General features: G+C 49.6%; 1 protein-coding gene across 2 annotated transcripts in view; it reads left to right on the plus strand.

Moving 5' to 3' along the window:
• The window catches only part of KCNH5 (potassium voltage-gated channel subfamily H member 5), a 257,699-nt gene that overhangs the window by 178,998 nt on the left and 58,011 nt on the right, over window positions 1–20,690 (plus strand). For both annotated transcript variants that reach the window (XM_077323911.1, XM_077323912.1), the window contains one exon: window positions 6,413–6,665. In XM_077323911.1, the coding sequence (XP_077180026.1) occupies window positions 6,413–6,665 (253 nt within the window). The remainder of the gene's footprint in view (window positions 1–6,412; window positions 6,666–20,690) is intronic.

Consider the following 20,690-nt stretch of genomic DNA (forward strand, 5'->3'; position numbering starts at 1 on the left):
TGGAGGGGGACATTGAGGTTCTTTAGCGGCCATTGCCACCTCAACGATCGGGTGGGGCGCCCAGCTGCCGGCTTGCCTGTGATCACCATGCCCTACCTCCGTGATCGCGGGCGCCTCTGATGGCGGGGTTCGGTCTGGTTCCCAAGCCACCAAGGACCGAACCACGACACAGGGCTCTCCTGATGTCCTTAGGAAGGCCTCGGCCTCTCTGCCCTGTTGCTGGCCCTCCAGAGGAACTGGCTGGCCCCTGTGGGAGACAGGAGGCTGGACTAGATGGACCCCTGGTCTGACCCAGCAGGGCTCTCCTGATGTCCTTAGGAAGGCCTCGGCCTCTCTGCCCTGTTATTGGCCCTCCAGAGGAACTGGCTGGCCCCTGTGTGAGATGGGAGGCTGGACTGGATGGACCCCTGGTCTGACCCAGCAGGGCTCTGCTTATGTTTTTACATTAAGCTCTTAAAATACCTTCAGTGTTTCTAAATCTTCTCCAGAGTGAAAATGTTGCTTTCCAGTGTACAAAGACGCCATTCTCTTCTAAAGACCATGACTCTTTAACGCTTCTGCTTGGTGGGTAGAGGGAAGGACCTTTTCATGTGCCAGTGAAACCAGGGGCTTATAGGTCTGGCTTTAGTATGAGTGACTGCATGAAATTTTAAAATTCCACCGGGACAACCATTGAGGTTGTTTTTTTGACTGCATGGGGCAGTAGCCTCCTAAGGCATTTTCACTGAAAGGGGACATTCACCCCTTTCATAGCATTGGCCAAGCTTGTTGCATGAAGGAAGTGGCCGTGGGTCAGGGGTAGAGCTTCCACTTAGTGTGTTGAAAGCCTCTGGTTCAATCCCGTGAACCCCCAGTTAAAAAGGACAACCTGGGAGGCGATATGCAAGAGTTCGAGCTGAGACCTTGGACATAGATTTGACATATCCAGGTGGGGGAAACCTGGAGATTTAAGGATGGAGCCTGGGGAGGACAGGGGCCCCAGTGGGGCACAGTGCGATCAAGTCCCCCCTCCCAAGCAGCCCTTTTCTCCAGAGGATCTGATCTCTGCAGGCTGGGGGTGAGCTGTCATTCCAGGGGATCCCCAGGCCCCACCTGGAGGCTGGCATCCCTGAGTCCCCCCTCCCAAGCAGCCCTTTCCTCCAGGGGAACTGATTTCTGCAGTCTGGAGAGGAGCTGTCATTCCAGGGGATCCCCAGGCCCCACCTGGAGGCTGGCATCCCTGAGTCTCCCCTCCCAAGCAGCCCTTTTCTCCAGGGGAACTGATATCTGCAGTCTGGAGAGGAGCTGTCATTCCAGGGGATCCCCAGGCCCCACCTGGAGGCTGGCATCCCTGAGTCCCCCCTCCCAAGCAGCCCTTTTCTCCAGGGGAACTGATCTCTGCAGTCTGGAGAGGAGCTGTCATTCCAGGGGATCCCCAGGCCCCCCCTGGAGGCTGGCATCCCTGAGTCTCCCCTCCCAAGCAGCCCTTTTCTCCAGGGGAACTGATATCTGCAGTCTGGAGAGGAGCTGTCATTCCAGGGGATCCCCAGGCCCCACCTGGAGGCTGGCATCCCTGAGTCCCCCCTCCCAAGCAGCCCTTTCCTCCAGGGGAACTGATCTCTGCAGTCTGGAGAGGAGCTGTCATTCCAGGGGATCCCCAGGCCCCACCTGGAGGCTGGCATCCCTGAGTCCCCTCTCCCAAGCAGCCCTTTTCTCCAGGGGAACTGATTTCTGTAGTCTAGAAATGAGATATAATTCCAGAGGATCCCCAGGCCCCACCTGGAGGCTGGCATCCCTACCAGGAGAGCCCCTACCAACCTTGTTAGACTGATGGTCTGATTCAGTAGAAGACAGCTTCATGTGACAGAAGGGAGGATGATATTTGGGAGGTTTAAAGACCTTTTTTTGTGCTTGCATACCTCTGTAATCTACTAAAATGTTTGTTTGGAGTTCAGTTCTCTCCTCCACCCCCACCCCCCACCCCCGTCGCTGGCTTTCAAATCCTTTTCTATTCCTTGTAGAGTTCTTTCTGAATTGTCCTTGAAGCTTGCCTTAAACTATCCAGCTATGTTTAGAAAATGCTGGAGGAAAGGGAACATAAGTTTGAATGTACCTCCTCGGGGAATTGATGCTTCCCTTCTTAGGCTGCAGGACCGCACAGAAACAGAGGAAAACTGTGGTCTTTTCTCGTGGAGTCTTTCTAGAGCTGGTGGTGCAAGGCCTGTGTGATAAAACCACAGAGGTTCTCAGCCATTCCTAGAGCAATCCTAGGAATGGATTAGGATTGCAGACTTCTAATCTGGCGAGCCGGGTTTGATTCCCCGCTCCCCCACATGCAGCCAGCTGGGTCACCTTGGGCTAGTTACAGCACGGATAAAGTTGTTCTGACTGAGCAGCAATATCAGGGCTCTCTCAGCCTCACCTCCCTCACAGGGTGTCTGTTGTGGGGAGAGGAAAGGGAAGGCGACTGTAAGCCGCTTTGAGACTCCTTCGGGTAGAGAAAAGCGGCATATAAGAACAAACTCTTCTTCAGTAATATCAGGGCTCTCTCAGCCTCACCTCCCTCACCGGGTGTCTGTGGTGGGGAGAGGAAGGGAAGGCAAGTGGAAGCTCCTTTGAGACTCCTTTTGGTAGAGAAAAGCGGCACATAAGACCCAACTCTTCTTCTTCTTCAGTAATGTCAGGGCTCTTTCAGCCTCACCTCCCACACAGGGTGTCTGCTGTGGGGAAAGGGAAACTAAATGTAAGCCTCTTTGAGCCTCCTTCGGGTAGAGAAAAGCGGCATATAAGAACCAACTCTTCTTGGACGGTTCTTCTTGTTCCTCTCCTTGGGTTGGTTTTCTTCAGGTCTAGCCGTTCGTGGCCGTGGTGCAGCCACTGCCTGTGCTACTTGGCAGCCTGGATTTAATACGGAACGGCCCTTTTGACTGCACCAATAACAAGCCTTTGACAAACCGTCTGTTCGCTGTCTTCCCGCAGAATTCAGGCAGGCAGCTCCTTGTGGCTGCTTGCTGTGAAATAGGACTCCACCAGGGGGGAAAACAGAATTGTCAGGCTGCCTCCTTAATCCTGTGATTTAGCATTAGGCTAGAGACGCAGGAGGGAAGCAGCTCTCCAGCAACCAGCCTTAGAGGGCTCTCCCAGCCTCCTAGAGCCCGTCCAGCGGCCAAGGAGTGACACAGAAGAGGAAATTGTGCATTAGCTCAGCTTCAGGTATGGGGCAAGAGATGCTTCCAAAAACAGCCCTAGCTGAAGTGCACATGATCCAGGTAAGGGCTGCCATGCTAGGGCACCAGGAAATCTTTCCATTGTTACAGTTGTTGATGTCCAGAGGACCAAGCTTGGAAGAAGAGGGGGCGTTTATACCCTGCTTAAGGAGATGGCCAGGTGGATTCCAATTGCCCAGTGTCTGTAGGCCTTATGGGGGGTGCACAGCCTCAGGTAAAGGAAGAAGAGTTAGTTCTTATATGCTGCTTTCCCCTCCCCGAAGTAGTATCAAATCAGCTTACATTCACCTTCCCTTTCCTCTCCCCACAACAGACACCCTGTGAGGGGGGTGAGGCTGAGAGAGCCCTGATATTATTGAAGAAGAAGAAGAGTTGGTTCTTATATGCCGCTTTTCTCTACCAGAAGGAGTCTCAAAGCAGCTTACAGTCGCCTTCCCTTTCCTCTCCCCACAACAGACACCCTGTGAGGGAGGGGAGGCTGAGGGAGCCCTGAGATTACTGAAGAAGAAGAGTTGGTTCTTATATGCCGCTTTTCTCTACCCGAAGGAGTCTCAAAGTGGCTTACATTCACCTTCCCTTTCCTCTCCCCACAACAGACACCCTGTGAGGGGGGTGAGGCTGAGAGAGCCCTGAGATTATTGAAGAAGAAGAAGAGTTGGTTCTTATATGCCGCTTTTCTCTACCAGAAGGAGTCTCAAAGCGGCTTCCATTTGCCTTCCCTTTCCTCTCCCCACAACAGACACCCTGTGAGGGAGGGGAGGCTGAGGGAGCCCTGAGATTACTGAAGAAGAAGAAGAGTTGATTCTTATATGCCACTTTTCTCTACCCAAAGGAGTCTCAAAGCAGCTTCCATTCATTTTCCCTTTCCTCTCCCCACAACAGACACCCTGTGAGGGAGGGGAGGCTGAGGGAGCCCTGAGATTACTGAAGAAGAAGAAAGCCCTGATATTACCCTCAGCCTCCCCCGCTTCACCGAGTGTCTGTTGTGGGGAGAGGAAGGAAAGGCGATTGTAAGCTGCTTGGAGACTCCTTCGGGTGGTAAAAACCAGGGTCCATATGCTGTTACCAGCCCTGAGCCTTCAGGGAGGGCGAGTTATAAATAAAAAAAATTAAATTATGATGATTATAAAATAACAGCCTCCTCTTTCTCCTCCTCCTCCTCTACGCAGGCGAAGAGCCTTCAAAACCCCTTGACTTTAAAAACTTCAAACCCCAAATATTTTTCAACCCACTCCTCCGAACTCAGTTGGGGAAGCAGGATCCATTTTTCGAGCGGTGGAGGTGGAGGGGAAGCCCAGCACCTGCAGGGTCCGCTTTGTCCCTGGCTTCTTTGGGGGCGGGCTCCCTCGGCCCATATGCAGCCGGGATCAGCTTGAGGCTGGCTCTGTGAATAGACCCTTCTGGCTCATCGCTTCGGTTAATGACTGAGTTCTGCCCCGTCGATTTGGCTGGTTTTTCTTCCAACGCAGCAGAGGTCTCACCTGCCCAACTGCTAGAGAACATGATGAAAGTCTGGCCGTTGCGAATACAAAAAGGGACTCAATTTGCCGGGATGCCGCCTCTTGGAGCTCTCAGCCCATCTGATTCCTTTGCTTTGCCCGCCTGCCTTTACTTGCCAGCCCTTTTTATGGCGGCATCAAAAAGATCTAGCAGGCTCTTTCAGAGCGGAGTCCTCCTTTTGTAACGTTTTACAATACAGTCCTAAGTGCACTCACTAGAAAGGAGGCATGGCAATGGGAGACTTCCCGAATTGCTGCACACTTTTGTAGTATTTTAGTGCTCAAAGCACTTCAAACACGTCAAGGCAGTATTCATGGAATCCTAGAGTGGGAAGGAGCCATCTAGCCACCTGGTCCTTCAATGCAGGATCAGCCTCAAGCATCCAGGAGAAGGATCTGTCCAGCTGCTGCTTGAAGATAGCCAGTGAGGGGGAGCTCCCCACCTCCTTAGGCAGCCCTTACTTGAAAGGTTGTCACTTGGAGGAGGGCAGGATGCTGTTTCTGCTGGCTGCAGAGGAGAGGACACGCAGTAATGGGTTTAAACAACATGTACAATGATATAGGCTAGATATCAGGAAAAAAAAATTCACAGTCAGAGTAGTTCAGCAGTGGAATAGGCTGCCTAAGGAGGTGGTGAGCTCCCCCTCACTGGCAGTCTTCAAGCAAAGGTTGGATGCACACTTTTCTTGGATGCTTTAGGATGCTTAGGGCTGATCCTGCGTTGAGCAGGGGGTTGGACTAGATGGCCTGTATGGCCCCTTCCAACTCTATGATTCTGTGGTTCTGTGATTCTGGACCTCCTGATGACACCTGGGTTTTGGCCACTGCGGGACATAGAGCGTTGGACTGGATTGGCTGTTGGCTGATCATGGCTTCTCTTATGTTCTTATTTCTGGGAAAGTGATGCTCTGTGTTCTTGGTGCTTTGGGGGTAGGGAAAGTGGTGGGCTTCTGGAGTTTTGGCCCTGTGCGTGGACCTCCTAGAGATCAGGGCCCTAGTGGTGGACCTCCAAATGGACCCTGGGTTTTAGCCACTGTTAGACAAAGAGTGTTGGACTGGATGAGTCCATGACCTCATCCAACATGGTTTCTCTTGTGTTCTTATGTTTGGGACAGTAAGACTGTCTTCTTGATGCTTGGGGGTACATAGTGGGAGCATTTCTGGAGTTCTGGACCTGCTGGTGGACCTTCTGAGGGCAGCTAGGTTTTGGCCATGGTGTGACCCAGAGTGTTGGATTGGATGCGCCACTGGCCTGATCCAGCGTTATTTTTCTCATGTTCTTATGTCTGGGGCAGGGATGCTATGTGTTCTTGGTGCTTGGGGGGCAACAGTGGGAGGGCTTCTGGATTTCCAACCCTGCTTATGGACCTCCTGATGGCACCTGGGCATTTGACCACTGGGTGCCACAGAATGTTGGCCTGGATGGGCCACTGGCCTGATCCCCCAAGTCTTCTGCTATGTTCTTAACAAGATTTCCTGAATGCATCTTGCCCACTTTTATCCAGCTCATCCCACACCCCCTCCCTGACCATTTCGGGATGATAACGCTGGCACATCTTACACATTTGTCACGATCTTTATGGAGATCGTTGGGGGAGAATTTGGGGAGCCGTCCGTCATTTCAGAAATGGATCTGATCCTTCGAACAGTGGCTCCTCTGATCTCAGCCATTCGTGTTGCCCTCACCGTTGATCTCTCTCCTTGCAGGTCCTTTCCATCTGTCCCAAGGACATGAGAGCTGACATCTGCGTTCATCTCAACCGGAAAGTTTTCAACGAGCACCCGGCCTTCCGGCTAGCTAGCGACGGCTGCTTGAGAGCCCTGGCGGTGGAGTTCCAGACGATCCACTGCGCTCCTGGAGACCTCATCTACCACGCTGGGGAGAGCGTCGATGCCCTCTGCTTTGTTGTCTCAGGGTCCCTCGAAGTCATCCAGGATGATGAGGTGGTGGCTATTTTAGGTATTGGGATTACCTTTTTTTGAAAAATTCCGTTCCCGTCTCTTGACCGCGTCGGTTGCGAATCGAATGGCGCTGGTGCTGATTGTTCTCTCTACAGCAGTGGTTCTCAACCTGGGGGTCGGGACCCCTTTGGGGGTCGAATGACCCTTTCACGGGGGTCGTGGCAGGGCAAGCAGCTTGGCAGGGGAGGCGCCATCCACACAACAGCCTTGCGGGGTAGATCGAGATAGAGCGTTCGTCTGTCTGGAGCAGTGGAAAAGATTGAGATGAGCATGGTGGGACAAGAGGCAGAGCTGAACGGAGAAACCCCAGAAAAAAACCAATTTATATACAATCATGAACAATGGATCTTCATGCCATTGGCCAGTTTGGGTTTAATTTCTGTGCAAGAACCCTTGCCTAATTTTATGGCTGGGGGTCACCACAACATGAGGAACTGTATTAAAGGGTCGTGGCATTAGGAAGGTTGAGAACCAGTGCTCTCTAAGATATGCCGTATTTTGTGTTGCTTGGTTCACTTATCTGAGTCATCTAGTGCTATCTACTTTTGTCCGACTGTATTGCGCTGCAGCCTGGTTTATGTAGTGGACTGAGAAATAGAAGATAGGTATGCCAAACTGTCTGATTCTGAGTTGGATTCTGAGTTAGGACGATAACATGGTGGCTATTTTAGGCATTGCGATTTCTTTTTACAAAATGGCTGCTCCCATTTCTTTGCGGCGTTGGTCGTAAATCAAATGAAGACGGCACACATCGTATTCTCAATAGGTTTCGTTGGCATGTTGTGTCACTTGGCTCGCTTGTCTGAGTCATCTATCGCTATCGGCCTTTGTGAGCGTCTTGCTGCTGCTGTCCAACTGCATTGCGCTGCAGCCTGGTTTATGTAGTGGATGGAGAAATGGAAGATAGATAGAGAACAGCTCTATACAACCGCCTGGCTCTGAGTCAGACCCCTGGGCCATCTAGGTTCATTCTGCACTCACATTTTTTTTCCCCACTGTAAATCTTGCCAAATTCGGGTCGATTTGAACCTGTATCTACAGCCTTCCTTTCCCCCCAATTTTAAACACCCTGCTGCAATTGCATTGTCCCAATTTTCAGTCTCCTTCCTGCTTGATTGGGAGAGGGAGGGGGTCGTGAGAAAGAAATTTAAATGTCCTGGCCCTGGTTGAGGTCTCAGTTTAGCCATTTTAGCTGCTCGCGAGAGACTAGTTGAGGTTTGATTTGATCTAGAACCGACAGTTGTTGTGTTTTTGACGGCCCACGGGATCCATAAAACTCCCCTCCAACACGTTTCAAATGAATCAGCCTATTGTCGTTTGATTTCCCATCAGCTCATTCTTTCTAATTAGAATAAACAAGTTTTGAAACAATACGTAGCACAAACAAATAGCAAAGGCACGTGTGTCGTCCCTGAGTTTTCGAAGACAGAGCGGAATATAAATCTCAAAACAAGTGAAATAAACTGGGGAATAAAAGATGGCATTTACGGAAGTTACAGCTGATTTATGGCAGCCTCTTAAGGCAAGGAACTATTGGAAAATGCAAGGGCTGCCTGTGCATGATTCAACAGCATGGGAAAACTGTCCTACAGAGGGCATCCTTAGAGATGTGTAGTTAGCGTATTCTGATTAGAAACTTCCTGTTATTTTTCCAATAAGATCCTCCTGTGTCCTGATTGGCTCAGACCGCCTGCTCCTTTGAGCAAATGTCATCCACATTGCTTCCACAACAGTTAGTTAGACTGTTAGGACTATCTCTCTCTCTTTTCTCTCTTTCTCTCTTTCTCTCTCCTCTTAATAAAAACCATTTTATCAAGGACCGCTTGTCTCCTTATGCCCCTCACAGGGCTCTTCGATCTGCAGATAGGAATTGGCTGGTTGTCCCCGGCCCCCGGGAGATACACCTGGCCTCACTCAGGGCCAGGGCCTTTTTGGTCCTGGCCCCAACCTGGTGGAAAGAGCTCCCGGAAGAGCTAAGGGCCCCGACAGAACTTCCAGTGTTCCGCAGGGCCTGTAAGACGGAGCTCTTCCACCAGGCATTTGGTAGAGGCTGGGCATAGAAGAACTGTTCCCTCCCTGTGCAGGCTTGGAAAAGCCACCGGGACATTTCTTGTAGCTGCACGCTGGAGGATTGTGACTGTCGGATGTGGGGCTCGAGGGTGGGAACAGTCCAATGGGTTATCTTGTTCTTGTGTCTTTACTGCCATCTTGGGTTTTACTGGGATAGTTTACTGTTTTGTGGGATTTTAGATTTGTGTAAACCGCCACGAGCCGGTGGTTCCTGGGAGTGGCTGTCAAATATAAATAATAAATAAATGTATTCTTTAAGCAGCTCGTGCCCCGCCCCTCCTTTGCATCTTTAATAAGGTGACCAGATTGCCCCACTTTTGGAGGGACATAGAATCATAGAGTTGGAAGGGGCCATGCAGGCCATCTAGTCCAACCCCCTGCTCAACGCAGGATCAGCCCAAAGCATCCTAAAGCATCCAAGAAAAGTGTGTATCCAACCTTTGCTTCAAGATTGCCAGTGACATCTGGGGGCACCTGGCAAATTGTACTTATGTTGAAATTAAAAATATATATATTACAATACTATTTTTGCATTCTACGCGTTCTATGAAAAATTTTGTTGCTCCATATAGACCGAATTCTTAATCAAGAACCCTCCCGGACAATGGTGTCCCGCTTTACCAATGTTAAAATCTGGTCTCCTTAATTTTAACCTCTGCCAGAAGAGGGGCTTAGCCTCTGCACAGCAACCCTGGCTTTCCTTTTCCGACTCCCATCCAATTCCAAAATATCCTCAGCTTCTGCTTTAGCTCGTCTGGGCTGTGGAGGCAGCTACAGAAAGTGAATAGGTGGGAGCGTGGCCATTCAGCTCCCTTTCCTGAGAGTCAAAATAGAGGTGAGCGATATCAAGCAAAGGATAGAACGGACTGGTACTGCCAAAAACACATGGGAAATCCCTTGGCAATTCTTAACAATGTTTTTTTTTTAATGCTGGCAGAGTTTAAATATGCCAAGGAAGGGTGCAGCACAGGATACTTAAAGAATAAATAGCTATACTGAGAATAATTACTCTCTCTGTTACTCTCCGACTAAACCACCACATCCTTCTGGGTTTCCGGTTTCCGGCAGGCAGGATGGGGAGGAGGTTTTGGGGGAGTGGGTATGTATGGGGGGTGGTTACTGTTTTGTCTATCTTAAATTTAGAGCCTCTTGTGGCGCAGAGTGTAAGGTAGCAGACATGCAGTCTGAAAGCTCTGCCCATGAGGCTGGGAGTTCGATCCCAGCAGCCAGCTCAAGGTTGACTCAGCCTTCCATCCTTCCTTCCAAGGTTGGTAAAATGAGTACCCAGCTTGCTGGGGGGTAAATGGTAATGACTGGGGAAGGCACTGGCAAACCACCCCGTATTGAGTCTGCCATGAAAACGCTGGAGGGCATTACCCCAAGGGTCAGACATGACCCGGTGCTTGCACAGGGGATACCTTTTTATCTTAAATTTGTAATCAATCGTGTTGTGAGCCGGCTGGTTCAAGAGCGGCAGCATGCCAATATAAGAACATAAATAGATAAGTAAACAGACAACTATGTAAAGAAGGGAGGAGAGAGATAGTCCTAACTGTCTAACTGACTTGTTCTGGAGGCAACCAGGGAGGAAGTGAGCTCAAAGGAGCAGGAAATCTCCAGCTGAGGCAACAAGGTCACAGGAGGAGATTATTTGAAAAAGGCCAGGAAATTCCTAATCTAAATATGCTAAATATACATTTCTTCCAATGCCCCCTGGAAGATACTCTTCAGATGTTCACCGTACAGATCTTGCATTTTGCCAACACTTTTAGTCCTTCCTGAATGATTCAGGCCTTTCCTCACAGTCATCGGATAGGTCACTTGGAGGCTGTCCACAAACACCGGATATCACACCAAGGTGGCAACACGACGCTTCATAATTTTCAGCCACAGGTGACAGCGGGTTCATCGTGCGAGGATAACAGTCTGATAAGGACAACATGAGTAAGCCAACATGCTTTCGTGAGGATCAATCAACCGATGCAGTGCCTTTTACTAATTAACCGCCTGGATCTTCTGTTACATAGGCTTCCTTTAGATGTGGGAGCGCTGATCAATGTATCTGGGGCACGCATTTAAAAAAAAATAAATGTTTGCAATAAATTTGCAAACAGAATTGGCCACGGGCGGGGGAGAAGAAGGAATATAGTCCAGTTGACAGCACATTTATATCTTTATCAAATGTATATCCCGCTCCTTCTCCCTAGAAGCCAGTTTGAGAGCCAGTTTGGTGTGGTGGTTAGGAGTGCGGACTTCTAATCTGGCATGCCGGGTTCGATTCTGCGCTCCCCCACATGCAGCCAGCTGGGTGACCTTGGGCTCGCCACGGCACTGATAAAACTTCTGACCAAGCAGTGATATCAGGGCTCTCTCAGCCTCAACCACCCCACAGGGTGTCTGTTGTGGGGAGAGGAATGGGAAGGCGACTGTAAGCCACTTTGAGCCTCCTTCGGGTAGGGAAAAGCGGCATATAAGAACCAACTCTTCTTCTTCTTCTTCTTCAGTAATATCAGGGCTCTCTCAGCCTCCCCTCCCTCACAGGGTGTCTGTTGTGGGGAGAGGAATGGGAAGGTGACTGTAAGCCGCTTTGAGCCTCCTTTGGGTAGAGAAAAGTGGCATATAAGAACCAACTCTTCTTCTTCAGTAATATCAGGGCTCTCTCAGCCTCACCCACCTCACAGGGTTTCTGTTGTGGATAGAGGAAAGGGAAGGCGACTGTAAGCCGCTTTGAGCCTCCTTTGGGTAGAGAAAAGCGGCATATAAGAACCAGCTCTTCTTCTTCTTCTAGAAGGGGACTCATGAAGGCTATGAGCACATAAAAACAGACCCAGTGCAAACAAAACAAAAGACACCATAAATAACCTTTAAAATATAAACTTTTAAACATATCCCTGTTGAAATCTATCCAATATCAAGCAGGGTAGGATGAGGGGATGGTGAAGGCACAGCAGAGGCATACCAGCTGCCCGACGGATCACAATCACCCAAAGGACACCTGAAAAAGCAGCCTGGCATGCCAAGCGTAACCTGGGGAGGTCTCCCGAGGCTCACACCCCTTCAGGCAGGTTGTGCCACAGGACGGGGGCTGCTACTGAGAAGGCCGTCAACATTGCAGCCTTTACAACTCTAGTGGTACCATTACGTCTGTGGGTTTGACAAGGCACAGACGCAGTTCCAACTAGAGTTGGGCCCTTCGGTGCCTGAAGCAGCAGTTCACTCCCGACTCAGCCAAAGCCATGATGCGGGGGGGAAGGGACTCGTGGATGCTGGTGCACCGCAGCTGTGTGTGTGCGCCTGCCGGTGCGCCAGCACCCACGCCTCCCCTCCCCACCATGGCGCGACTCTGGCTCCATCAGGAGCGAACGGCTGCTTCGGGCGCCAAAGCACCCTAGTTACAACAGCTCTTTATTCAACACCAGCACCGACTAAAACACCAAACAGCAAACGTAAAATCATAGAATGGTAGAATCACACAGTTGGAAGGGACCTCCTGGGTCATCTAGTCCAACCCCCTGCACTATGCAGGACACTCCCAACCCTTTCGCTCATCCACTGTCACCTGCCACCCCCTTGGACCTCGCAGATATAAGAAAAATCAGCAGGCCAAAATGATAAGTCTAATAGCCACTCTTGTTTGGTGTATAAATCATATAATTTCTGGGCAATCAGAACGGGCTCCTAGGAATATTTCCCCCCGTTTTTCAAATAATTCTTCAATGATTGCCACTGCAGAGTCTGTAATCCATTTAACAGTAAATTAAGACGTATCTCTCGGCTCAAAGCTCTCTATCTTGAGGCAATTTTATTCCTACGTGCCCCTTGAACCTTCACAGAATCGGCCTCTCTGTCAGGTGTCTATCCAGCTTCTGTTTAAGAATCTCCAAAGATGGAGAACCCACCACCTCCCGAGGAAGCCTGTTCAACTGAGAAACCGCTCTGACTGTCAGGAACTTCTTCTGGAGATTTAGACAGAATTTCTTTGGCATTAATTTCATCCCATTGTTCCTGGTCCGTCCCTCCAGGCGAAGAGAGAACAACTCTGCTCCATCCTCTATATGGCAGCCTTTTAAAAAGATGGTGATCAGATCCCCTCTGAGTCGTCTCCTCTCCAGGCTAAACACACCAAGTCCCCCCAACCTTTCTTCATATATTTAGGTCTCCAAACCCTTCACCATCTTTGTTGCCCTCCTCTGGACAAGCTCCAGTTTGTCTCCATCCTTCTTCAACTGGGGTGCCCAAAACTGAACACAGGACTCCAAGTGAGGCCAAACCAGAGCAGACTAAACAAATAGGAACATGGAACTTATCTACATTTGAGCTGGCCAGCCACGGAACCCGACTGGCCCTTAACGGAGCCATCTGATTGGACTGTAACAGAGTCCTAACGCAAGTTACTCATTGGTCCCATTAGGATCCTTCATTTACATACTGCAGCTCTGGAGCAGACTGTCTGCATACACAACAAGGTAGCATCAGCATTCAGTGGGATCTGGATCAGTGACTGTGTTGCCAACCTGACCTGGACTGGTCAGATCTTGGAAGCTTAGAAGGGTCAGCCCTGGCTTGCCCTCGGAAAGGCGTCCAGGGTCGTGATGCGGGACAGACCAACTCCAAACACCTCTTGCCTGGCTGCCAGTCAAGAGATACCAGCTAGACATAAGGACAAAAGATGTTCACAGTCAGGGTAATTCAGCACTGGAAGGAGGACAGATCCTTCTCCTGGATGCTTGAGGCTGATGCTGCACTGAGCAGGGGGTGGACTAGATGGCCTGCATGGCCCCTTCCCACTCTAGGATTCTATGAGTCTAGTTCAGCTGTGGAAGGGGCTGCCTAAGGAGGTGGGGAGCTCCCCCTCACTGGCGGTCTTCAAGCAGCGGCTGGACAGATCCTTCTCCTCGATGCTTGAGGCTGATCCTGCACTGAGCAGGGGGTGGACTAAATGGCCTGCATGGGTCCTTCCCACTCTAGGATTCTATGAGTCTAGTTCAGCAGTGGAAGGGGCTGCCTAAGGAGGTGGGGAGCTCCCCCTCACTGGAGGTCTTCAAGCAGCGTCTGTACAGATCCTTCTCCTGGATGGTTGAGGCTGATCCAGCATTGAGCAGGGGGTGGGACTAGATGGCCTGCATGGGCCCTTCCCACTCTAGGATTCTAGGATTATAGACAACTGTCATTATTTGTTTATTCCTTCACTTCATTTGTACCCTGCCTTTCTCCCCTGTGGGGTCCCAAAGCTGCTTCCATCGTTCCCCTCTCTCCTGTTTTAACCTCACGACAATCCTGTGAGGTAGGTTAGGCCAAAGGTGTGTGTGTCACCCAGCAGGCTTTTGTGATTGAGCAGAGATTTGCATCTGGGTCAAGATCCCAGTCTTAGCCCTGGCTCTCCTTCTGTGTGCCTGCTTCTTGCATCCAAAGCTGTGCTGAAATAGCCAGAGTATAAAGTGTCTACCTGCTTCTGCCTCTTCCAAGATGCTGGCTTAAGGCTCTGCGCACTGTTTGGCAGACCGCAACCCACACGCTGGTCCCAAGGGATTTGTCACAAAGTGGTGAGATGCTGTTACGGATTTGGAAAGAACACTGAGAACCAAACAGATTGAACAAGAGATGCGGTTTCTTAAGGGAAATCAGGGAAATATCGGGACTGGGGAATCACGTAATCTGACACAGTTGAAAACCAAATGATAGCTAATATTAGACCATACTTTCTGGAATGTTTTTACCGTTGAGGAACCTCTGAAACATTTTTCAGGCTTCAAGAAACTCCAGAACTGCAGAATAAGGTTGGGAAGCAGAGCTGTGGACACGCCCACCTGGGGCCCCTCCCATTGCCACCCCCTCCAAGACCATCACTGGCCATCTTAGGGGCAGGTTGGCATGACCGTATGTGGTCTTAACACCCGATAAATGTTTAACAGATTCAAAAAATGTCTTAAAAATTAATCAACTCCTACCCATTTGGGAAACCCTTCCAGGGCTGTCACGAAACCCTGGTTGAGAAAGCGTGTATTAGACATTAAAACAGGGTTTCCCAACCAGCCCTGCTAGTTAAAGATACTGGGGATTGTTGATCAAGCTGATGGGCATATGTTGGGCTAGGGCTGCCAGGCAGAGGATGGAGATCTCATAGAATCATAGAATCATAGAACCATAGAGTTGGAAGGGGCCACACAGGTGATCTAGTCCAACCCCCTGCTCAACGCAGGATCAGCCCTAAGCATCCAAGAAAAATGTGTATCCAACCTTTGCTTGAAGACTGCCAGTGAGGGGGAGCTCACCACCTCTTTAGGCAGCCTATTCCACTGCTGAACTACTCTGACTGTGAAATTTTTTTCCTGATATCTAGCCTATATCGTTGTACTTGTAGTTTAAACCCATTACTGCATGTCCTTTCCTCTGCAGACAATGGAAACAACATCCTGCCCTCCTCCAAGTGACAACCTTTCAAATACTTAAAGAGGGCTATCATGTCCCCTCTCAACCTCCTTTTCTCCAGGCTGAACATTCCCAAGTCCCTCAACCTATCTTCATAGGGCTTGGTCCCTTAGCCCCAGATCATCCTCGCCGCTCTCCTCTGTACCCTTTCAATTTTATCCACGTCCTTCTTGATGTGAGGCCTCAAGAACTGCACACAGTACTCCAGGTGTGGTCTGACCAGTGCCGTCTACAATGGGACTATGCTAACTGATCTTATGGCAATAGAGTTCAGTTCTGTAGGGACATTTGGCCTTGGCTCAATCCTAACTCCTTCCAGAGAAATACAGCTGCAGAGTAACAGTGTGTTTTGAAAGGATGCCGTTATTAGTTACCTTTGTGGATGAGGCACAGATCCAGACTCATAGTGCTTTGAGGTTCAAAAGAGAAAACTCTTTACTGGAAAGATTATTTACAAGTATTTATATCATACTAGAATCATAGAATCATAGAATCATAGAATCATGGAGTTAGAAGAGGCCATACAGGCCATCTAGTCCAACCCCCTGCTCAACGCAGGATCAGCCCTAAGCATCCTAAAGCATCCAAGAAAAGTGTGTATCTAACCTTTGCTTGAAGACTGCTACTGATCTACTTCAGTCTCCTTACGGCAGCAGAATACAAACACATCAGGTGTAGTTACAAAATCAGCACATTGCAAGCCTCTATGGCTCAGCTGCAGGCAGGGTTACATCCCACACATCAGCAGATGGAGACAGCTGAGCCTAATGGAGTCCTTGCTTCAGCAAAGCACACAGAGCTTCTTTTTTGCTTCCTGAAGGAACAGGAAGTAAGTGGGAGCTCACCTTAAACAAAGGAATCTCCAGAGCATGTGAGCATGTGCTCAGGGTTTTTCAACTGCAACCACACCAATTACCACTTGATGCCACTAGTGAGCACACAGTTACAGCTTAGCTTCTTTAACAGTTTAACAACATCCCTCCAAGGCTGACCTCACCGAATCACTTGCTGATTGCAATTCCAACAAGATCCCCAGGAGAAAATGGCCACTTTGGAAGGTGAACTTTTTTGTATTCTATCCCAGTGAAGACCATTCCCTCCATAAACCCAACCCTCCTCAAGCTTCATCTCCCAAACTTCCAGGTATTTCCTGACCCATAGCTGGTCGCTCTACATTGGGCATAGAGAGGCTTTACCCTGGGATAAAGTTCAGCGCCTGTTGGTGTGACTGGATTATGAGGCCATCCTGATGACTTACTGGCTCTTTCCTTTCTATCTTGCTAAAGGCTAAGGGTAGCCCAGCAGAATCCTGCCTACATAATCTGTGCCAACTTCCCTATAAGAATCATACCAAAAAGCTTCCAATTTTGGAAAACAACTCCAATCTATTTGTTTCTAGTAATAGAGTTGCCAGTTCAGAGCAATGGGAGAAAAATTAAAAGATAGTTTCCAGGCCAACAGCGTGATGTCACTTCCAGGGAAATCCCAGAAGTGACATCACGCCTCTTCAGGCTGATCCAGAATCGAGCAGGAGGTTGGACTCGATGGCCTGTCCATCTGGCTCTTTCCAACTCTATGATTCTATAAATCACCAGACATTTTTAGCACATCCCCAAGAAGACTGACATCCCTTCCAGGAGAAAGTTGCATCGGTCCCCTCTAGGAGTAGCCAAAAATGTCATGCTGTCACCATAGGGTTTCAATTAGAAGTGACATTACTTTGTCACTAGTTGTCACCCTCCATGAGATCTTGCTCCAATCTCCTCCCTGCCTGGCCTAACATCCTTGGGGAGCAAAAGGACTCAAAGCACGATCAGTTACTATAGTTCCTGCATCAAAGATGATGTTAGCCATTTAATCGTGTCCGACTTCTGCCGATCCTATGGCTCAACTGTCACCCCGTTTTTCGATCTTGCTCCACTTCTTTTAATAGAAGTGGTGTCCATTTTGATCATCTCTATCCACCGTGATCTTTGTCAGCCTGGTTTCCTTTTTCCACTGACCAGTCCTAGCATAATTGCTCTCTCCGCCGAGTTGGATCACATAAAATGGCCAGAGGAAGTGAGCCAGAGTTTTGTGATTCTGCCTTCCAGTGATAGATCAGGATTTATGCACTGTAGCATTTCCTGGTTTGTGACTTTCACTGTCCATGGAATCCGCAGAAGCCTTCTCCAGCCCCAAATGAATCAGTTCCTGCCACATTTCTTCATGGTCCAACTTTCACAACCATAAGTGGCTACTGGAACTATGAAGATCGAACCAATCTGCATTTGGTAATCAGGTTTACATCCTTACTTTTCCATGCTCAATTCAAGCTTTTCATTGCTGAGCGACCCGGAGCAATTTGTTGTTTAATTTCCATCCTGCAACCACCACCCTGACCCACTTGTGATCGAAGAAAAATGAATTCTCGAACACATTCAATCTCTTTGCCATCAATTGCTCCTGAGAAATGCCTGGGTTTTGGCAGTGGTCATTATTTTTGGCTTTTTCGTGTTTAAGAGAAGCCCAAAGTTCCTATATTACCAATAGCAAGTCTGGGAACAGAGATCACTTAGACTGCTCTGAAATGTTTTTTCTTGCTACCTGTTTTAGCTGGCTGCAGTGCTGTATTAAAATAAATTTGAGTTTGAATTTGATCACTTAGACTTACTGCTCCACAGAAGGAAGTGCTAATTTCTTTATGGGTACATGATAAGCCCAAGGAGGGAGCGGGCAAAAATTAGAATTTCCCTTTGGGGAGCTGTTAGAAAGGAAGGAGTTTCAGGTTGCTAATTGTTCAGTGATTACAATATTGGTTAAACTCTTTCCCCTGAGTCCGCCTGGCCTACAGCAGGGGGGAGAGAGAGAGAGACAGCCTAAAGCTGGACTGAGAGGACTGCGAATTTCTTCAAGAAGGGCCAGACTCACTTGGCGTAGTGGTTAGGAGTGCGGACTTCTAATCTGGCGAGCTGGGTTTGATTCCCCGCCCCCCACATGCAGCCAGCTGGGTGACCTTGGGCTGGCCACAGCACTGATAAAACTGAGCAGGAATGTCAGGGCTCTCTCAGCCTCACCTCCCTCACAGGGTGTCTGTTGTGGGGAGAGGAAAGGGAAGGTGATTGTGAGCTGCTTTGAGACTCCTTCAGGTAGAGAAAAGCAGCCTATAAGAACCAACTCTTCTTCTTCTTCAGTAATATCAGGGCTCTCTCAGCCTCACCTCCCTCACAGGTGTCAGACGCACAGGAAACTCACAACAAAACTTATTCAAAAGAAAAGAGTTTTATTGATTAGCACTATACGCATTGGACTGAAAGTCAAATCTGACCAGAGGCCAGATTTGCCCCAGCTTATCAATACATTTCTCCCGCCCAAAACTTGACAGTTCCCAAAGGGGGGGGTAGGAGAGAAAAGACATGTGTGTTAAAACAACAGGATTCCATCTCCCAACCTTGAGAGAGGTGACAACAACCCTGTGAGCCCACAACAAGATAAAGGTTAACATAACATCAATACTCTACTTTATAGCTTACAAAACTACAAGGCCAGGACAAGCAGGCGCCAGGGCCCATCAAGCAATATAACTGACATGGAGGAACTCAGGCTAATTTATGACAGAGATTCTACAATCCTGACATCCCTCCGCACTAAAACTAACTCACTCCCCCACTTAGCCGGCATCTACCGGGCGAGGACAATCAGGGAATGCCCGATGGAAAGCACAGAGGAGGCGGGGCGCCTTCACATTCCCAGCCTCAACCCACTCCTTGTCTCCAGAGGGAAAATCTTTCCAATCGACCAAATACTGGAGGCGACCCTTATGCATACGAGAGTCTAAGATTTGGTTCACTTCATAGTGGGTGTCTTTGTCGATGTATATTGGTACCGGCGTAGCTGGGGGAGGGTGCCATTCATCCGGGACGGGAGCTCTTCGCAGCAGGCTGGAATGAAAAACCGGATGCACATTCCTATAAGTCTTGGGCAAAGCAAGTTCCACAGTTACAGCATTTATTAATTTAATCACTTTAAATGGGCCCACGTATTTTGGGCCAAGCTTCTTGGATTTTTGTTGACAACGCAAATTCTTCGTGGACAAATAGGCTAGATCTCCCACTTTCCAGTCTGGTGCAGGCACCCGCTTTTTATCAGCCTGGGTTTTATAGGCCAGCTTCGCCCCTTTGAGGCTGGCAACTATCTCTGGCCATCCAGCTCTGATGGATGCAGCCCACTTAGTAATGTCAGGAGCTTCGGTGGAGCTAAGTTCCCAAGTGGGCGCTGCCACTAAATCAGTCCCATACACCACCTTAAAGGGGGAAACTCCCGTTGAGGCGTGGGCCCCATTGTTATAGGCAAACTCAGCGAGTGGCAATAAGGAAACCCAGTCATCCTGTTGATGATTGATGAAGCAACGTAAGTATTGTTCCAAAATCTGGTTGACTCTCTCGGTCTGGCCATTAGACTCGGGGTGATAGCCTGAGGTGAGGGCTTGCTCTACGCCTAACAACTTCAGGAGCTCCCGCCAGAACTTGGCAACGAACTGGGGGCCCCGATCCGTCAGGACACGTGTCGGGATCCCGTGCAGACGTACCACGTGGGTTATAAACATTGAGGCCAATTTCACTGCAGTAGGCAAAGCCGAGCACGGGATAAAATGAGCCTGTTTTGAGAAAGCGTCCACTACCACCCAAATGACTGTCTTCCCTTGACTGGGGGGTAAGTCTGTAATAAAATCCATAGTGACATCAGACCAAGGCCGAGAGGGGGTGGGCTGGGGTTGCAACAGTCCTTTCCTTTTACCCCCAGCAGGTTTTGAGGTGATACAAGTGGGGCACCCCTGCACATACTTCTCCACATCCTTGCGCAGAGAGGGCCACCAATACTGCCTCCGGACCAGGTGCAGGGTTTTCACAAACCCAAAATGTCCAGCTGTTTTTGCATCGTGACAAAGTTTCAAAACCTCACCCCTGGCCGCAGCCGGGACAAAAAGACGCTCGCCTTTGAAAAAGAGCCCCCCTTTCTCAGTCAGATCGGGGCGGAGGGAGTAAAATTCCTAGTCCTGTGATAACTCCTTTTGGACCCAACCCCCTGGAATGGGCGTTACCGGTTTCGTGTGACTGCGCGTCACCGCGGCCATCCCCAGTTGGGCGGGGGTAAACACTGTATCCACCAATGGGTCTCGTTTGCTGTTGTACTGGGGCAGGCGCGACAGGGCGTCTGCCAGAAAGTTCATTTTGCCGGGTAGGTGTTTAAGGGAGAAGTTGAAACGAGCAAAAAACTCCGCCCACCTCATCTGTTTTGCCGAAAGCGAGTGGGGCTGCTTGAGCGCCTGGAGGTTTTTATGATCCGTCCAGACCACAAATGGCACTGCGGATCCCTCTAACCAATGCCGCCAAGTGGAAAGAGCCAATTTGACTGCCGCCGCTTCCTTCTCCCAAATGGCCCAGTTACGTTCTGCCCCAGAGAATTTCTTAGAAAGATAGGCCAGCGGGTGTAATTTCCCATCCTCCCCCTCTTGGAGGATCACGGCCCCCATCGCCACGTCCGA

Source organism: Paroedura picta, chromosome 2 (genome assembly GCF_049243985.1).
Source record: "Paroedura picta isolate Pp20150507F chromosome 2, Ppicta_v3.0, whole genome shotgun sequence".
NCBI lineage: Eukaryota > Metazoa > Chordata > Lepidosauria > Squamata > Gekkonidae > Paroedura > Paroedura picta.